Here is a 5979-nt window from a genome sequence, read left to right as displayed (position 1 = left end):
GTTGTCGAGCTGACTTTGCTTGCCAACTTTGAAATTTCTAAACCAAGCAAAGTGAACCACCGAGCAAAAAGTCGAGCCCGGCCTTGTAATGTAATTCCGGTCACGCAAATGCGAACGAAATTAAGGAGCAATTGAGAGGGTGATTTTCGTAATCTCGGCTTGGGTCGCGGTTCTGGCCGGGCTGAAAGTGGTCCAAGCATATTTGGGTCGAGCTGGGCTAAGTCGTGCCGAGAGGAAGCTTGTTCAACCGAAGTCCAGACCAGAGTTGGTCGAGATGATCCTCTGCCAGCTTGTCTTCTCTTGTTCGCTCGTTTTAGCTCGGTGATCGTGATCTACCGCAGACCGGCCTAACTTGGCTGGAGCACAGTCGCACCGGAGTGCTGCTAAGCTCGGTAGTGATGGTGCTCGGTGAGGAGCATTGTTGGGCTCGTTAGGCAGCACGGTCGAAAGAGGCCGGGATAGTGCTGCCGGGCTGTCTGTTCCCGCTAATGTTATCTGGCGGTTTGATTGGTGGTGTTTAGTTGGATTTGAGTTGACAGATGGGAGAGCAGCTCCACGTGTCAATAGACGAATGGGTGCAGAGGTGAACGCAGAAAGTATACAAGCATGACGGCACCCCCCATGCTGGGGATGGAATATCATTTGGTGAGAAACACTCATTGTGATATATCTCTCTCTTCCTCTCTCTCTCTCCCTGAGTGTGTGTGCTAACTTGACCGTTGGAGGGCCTTTTCGGCCACACACTGCCGGATAGCTCACCGCCGTTGTGTTCGCAGGTCGATCGGATAGACAAGGAGCTTAGACGAAAGGAGTATGGGCTCCACGAAATATTTGCTCCCCGTACAGTCCCTATGTATATAAAGGCAGTGATGATGATTCTAATGCCAATTGTCCATTGTCATGGACAAAATTCATAGTTTCTTCTTCAATACAAGGCGGTGACCATCGCACTAAAGGTTGCATTGTGTTTGGGTTGTTTCTTTGGTCTTCAAGCAAATTGAATTGTTCTTCTACCTTTTTGTAGAACCCTAAAGGTCCGCGAACGGGGTCTTTTTTCCACATCATAGCTTCCCATACGAACGACTTGATCACCTCTTCTTGCTGCAAAAAATCAAGGTCTTTTATCATCTTTGTCACGTTGGCTATGCCGAAAACTCTATGAACCGCTAGGAATTCTTCCAGTCGGGTTGCTGGAAAGTGCGGTGCCATGGTGCATTCGTGGCACCTTTTTCTCTGATGCTTGCATTGCTCAGTTCTTCATCGTTGCCGATGGATATTCCTACTCCAACCAAAAAAAAGCAGGAGAAAAAAAAATATTAAGAAAAACAAAATTTTCCAGCAAAGCTTTTATTGAAGATGAAGGAGTGGTTTTGTGGTGATGTGGACAGAATGAGAAGAAACAGGAGGCATAAAAGAATAGGATTTTTGGCTGGGAGTGGAGTCCTTATAGATTTAGAAGTTGTATGCAATTTTAATATATATATATATATATATATATATTAGTAGTTGACTCGTACGATCTAAGTGTTATTTTTTTTTTAAATATTTGATGGTATAATGTGTTATAAAAAAAAAAATTTAATTTTAATTTAAAATTAAAATTAAAGTATGATTTTAATTATTTATTTTGATAATATTGGTGCTATCGTTCTCTAATATTATTACTTGAATACTTTTATATATTAATTTTAGTTAAATTATTTGAGTATTTTGATAATTTTAATTCTATCGTATTATAAAAATATAATTATCGTATAATAATTTTATAGGATACATATTAAGTTATAAAATAGTAAAATAAATACTCATTTTGATATTAAAAATAATAGTTCACTTAGAAGAAGAATTAGTAACATAAGATTAAAAGTAATTCTAACTATTTAATTTTCTTTTATATTCATTTGGAAAATAAAAATATGTAGAAATAGAAATTATATAAAATTTATTTAAAAATTAAATATAAATATGTTGTAGTTGAATTATTATATAATTATTTTATATGATATATATATATATATATATTAAATTAAAAGATTGTAAAATAAACACTTTTAATTAAATTACAATATCAACTATATAAAAAAAATTCAACAGCGACTAATCAAGAAAGAATCACATAATAACATCTAAATAGAAAAAGAAAAATAATAAAAACATCTAAACGATAGATACATTTTTGTGTGTGAAGTGATTGATCATCTGTAATATTATGTTAAAACATAAAAGAACTTACTGTTCAATAATTGAAAAAATAATTCAAATAATAAATCTAAACTTTAGAGGTTCCTCAAGAGAATCATTGTTGTGCAGATTTTTCCTTCTATGAGTTGTGATTATATAAAATAATGTAGGAAATGAAGCATAATATAAAATTTAAACAACAAATCTATAATATAGAATAATATAAAATTGATATTGGGTATAGAATAATGCACGAAAAATTAAGAAGAAGAAAAAAAAAGGCAATTTATCATTAAAAAGAAATCATAATTCCTTTGAAAGAATTAAGAAGAAAAAAGTGAAATACAAATTAGGTCTGGGATTATGTACACTCTATATGTAATTAAGAAAATACATGCTAACGTGACTCTCTTAGAAAAAAGTAACCCCTTATAATGTGCCACCTCAATGTGAGAAAAACACTACTTTTAATAATATACTGGTAGTTGACTCGTGCAATGCACGTGTCTTTTTTAAAAATAAAAAATAAAAAAAATAAAATTGATGGTACAATTTGTGTTATAAAAGAATAATTAAAATTAAAATTAAAATATGATTTTAATTATTTATTTTGAAAATATTGGGGCTATCATTCTATAAAATTGTCACTTAAATACTTATATATATTAATTTTAGTTAAATTGTTTGTGTGTTTTGATAATTTTAATTCTATCGTATTATAAAAGTGTAATTACGATATAATAATTTTGTATGATATATGTTAAATTATAAAATAGTAAAATAAATATTCATTTTGATATTAAAAATAATAGTTAAATTAGAATAAGAATTAGTAACATAAAATTGAAAGTAATTGTAACTATTTAATTTAATTTCATATTCATTAGGAAAATAAAAATATGTACAAATAGAAATTATATAAAATTTATTAAAAAAATTAATACAAATGTGTTTTACTTGGATTATCATAATATGATATATATATATATATATATATTAAAGTATAATATTGCAAAATAAACACTCTTAATTAAATTAAAATATCAGCTATATAAAAGAAATTCAACAATGCCTAATCAAAAAAGAATCACATAATAATATCTAAATTCAAAAAGAAAAAATAATGAAAACATATAAACGATAGATACATCTCAGTATGTGAAGCGATTAATTATCTGTAATATGATGCCAAAATATAAAAGAACTTACTATTCAACAATTGAAAAGGTAACTCAAGCAGTAAATTCAAACTTTAGATGTTTTTCGAGAGTGTCATTGTTGTTCAGGTTTTTTTTTTTTTTTTTTTTGTGAATTTTGATTATATAAAATAATGTACAAAATGAAATATAATTTCAAATATAGAATCACTATAAAATTTAAATGACAAATCTATAATATAGAATAATATAGAATTTATATTGGGTATAGAATAATGTATGAAAAAATAAGAAAAAAAAGAGAGGCAATTTAGCATTAAAAAAATTCTAATACTCTTGAAAGAATTAAAAAGAAAAATGTAAAATTGGTATTGGGTTTGTAGATTATCTCAATTTACTATGAAAAATATATGGAAAAGAAATATTTATCAAATAGAGTATATATAAAATAGTTAAAGCAAGTGTAATTTAAATTAGATTTGAGTTTGTATAAAACTCTATATTTAATTAAGAAATACATGCTGACGTAACTCTCTTAGAAAAAAGTAAGCCCTTATGTTGTGCTATCTAAACATAAAAAAAAAATATTACTTTTAATAATATATATATATTGTGGGGATATAATTTTGAGTACCGACACGTGGCAAGGTGACGCCGACGTGTCAGCCGAGGTGCCACGTGTCAGGGTCATAACGCCGAGGTGATCTCGATCAAGCCGAGGTTATCTTCGAAGATATCGGAAGCCGATATAATCGGATATGAGATAAGGGACAAGAGTTCTAGAATGAAGATGAGACTTAGCCAAGATAAGGATAAAACTCTTAGGGAGTTTATCTTTATCTCTGAAGGAGTCCAAAGTAAGTACTAAACAGGAATCTATAGAAGTCAGGCTTCTATTGGGATTAGGATTGAGGTAACTATAAAAGAGAGGCACCCCCGTGGGTCTAAGGTACGCAATTTTATGCTTTGAGCATTGAGTTTAGCACTTGATTTATCTTTGAGAGATATACTGACTTGATCGTCGGAGTGCCCCCGGGTGGTCGAAACCACCGCCGGAATCTTCTCTTTCTGTTGCAGGTCAGCCAGGTGCCATCTATTCTGCCGGTGCTCTCCAGCTGGTTACTAACCGGGCAGTGTGGTCGGAAAATCACTCACACAATTTGGCGCCATCTGTGGGAATGAAAGTAGAATAGATGGCCAGTAACGGACAGAAGGAAAAGATTGGGGACAACACTCCTGCTGGAAGTGGGAGACCTATTGACCTCAATGGCGAAGGAGAAAGGTCGAACGCAGAAACTCATGAACAAAATCACGGAGCGAAAGACATCGGCCAGACTAGCGACACACCAAAGAAACCTGATCAAAGCAGGTACTACAACGAAGACGACCTCCAGATTTGGAAGGATAGGTGCCTACGGAGGGACGAAGAGGTAAAAGAGATGGCAAGAAAATTGGCAGACCTGCAGTCGGTCGTCAATTTCATGATGCAAAATAGCGTCATGCAGCCACCATACCCGCTGCACGACACGTCGATTCCAGTGGCCAATACCCAAAAGGGAGGACAGAAAGCAATCCTCGTAGCCCCTCAGCATAACGGAGACGAGAGATACTATCACTGACCTTCTAGGGAGGACAGACGAAGAAAATCAAGAAGAGAAGGATCACAGAGGACGCATCACACAAAGGAGGGAGACTCCAAAGGACATCGGCATGTTCAAGGGCAGGCACTATGCTTCGACACAACTTATGGAAAAGGATCGAAAAGGGCTTACCACGAGGCCAAGAGTAGTATACCGAAAAGATTGAAGTCGAAAGATAGCCGAGCTCCTGGGCGGAGCAAAGAAGACTTAAGAGATTACCTCAAGAGGAAGCAATAGAATGCCGAAGCCAAGGTAACCTCTCCAGATAAGCTGAGGACACCATTCTCGGTGGAATTAGACAGATTTGAGGCACCAAAGCGATTCAGTATGCCGAGGTTTCAAATATACGATGGAAAGTCAGACCCCAACTTCCACATTGGACTATATTTGAATTCAGTGGCATTATATAGTGGAAACGAGTCGTTGCTTTGCAAGGTGTTCACCTCATCCTTCGGGGAGATTGCATCAGATTGGTTCCACAAACTACCGAAGGGAAGCGTGAAGACTTGGGAAGGCCTGGCCGAGATGTTTGTGACTAGGTTTGTGACAAACAAGTTGCAGCCATTAAGGGTGGACGCATTAATGGCTCTGAAGATCAGCAAGGATGAAGGCCTTATGCAAAAAGATACTATAAGGTGTTCAATCGAATACCCGAATGTAATCAAGAGGTGGCAGTCGTATCTTTCAAGAACGGCTTGAAAGACAACTGTCCACTACGAAAGTCTCTGGCAAAGACATTGCCAAAAAGTATGGAGGAGCTCATGGCGAGAATCGAGAAGTACGCCAGAGCCGAAGAAGACACGTCGGGAACTAGGGAGATAAAACAAGAGAAAGGAAACGGCTCGCCGAAGCGAGTCCGAGGTAACAACGGAACGAGCAGGCAAGAGGCAAAATTGAGGGCCACACAAGCAGTAACAACTGTGTTCCGAATCCCAATTCCCAAAGTCCTGGATCAAATTCGGAACCAGCCCTATTTCAGAACACCAGAAAGGACTCCAGGA

The 5979-nt window shown here is 35.3% G+C and overlaps 1 protein-coding gene across 1 annotated transcript; it reads right to left on the bottom strand.

Moving 5' to 3' along the window:
* Positions 1 to 849: 849 nt before the first annotated feature.
* LOC145798154 (LOB domain-containing protein 2-like) lies at positions 850 to 1209 on the bottom strand. The gene has a single exon (XM_082885641.1). It carries the CDS (start codon positions 1207 to 1209, stop codon positions 850 to 852), a length of 360 nt encoding a protein of 119 aa, XP_082741767.1.
* Between the last annotated feature and the right edge of the window lie 4770 nt (positions 1210 to 5979).

Source organism: Camellia sinensis, chromosome 8 (genome assembly GCF_055761805.1).
Source record: "Camellia sinensis isolate YWXY chromosome 8, ASM5576180v1, whole genome shotgun sequence".
Taxonomy (NCBI): Eukaryota; Viridiplantae; Streptophyta; class Magnoliopsida; order Ericales; family Theaceae; genus Camellia; species Camellia sinensis.
Note: the sequence above shows the minus strand (reverse complement) of the source record. Positions and strands in the feature narration are given on the sequence as shown.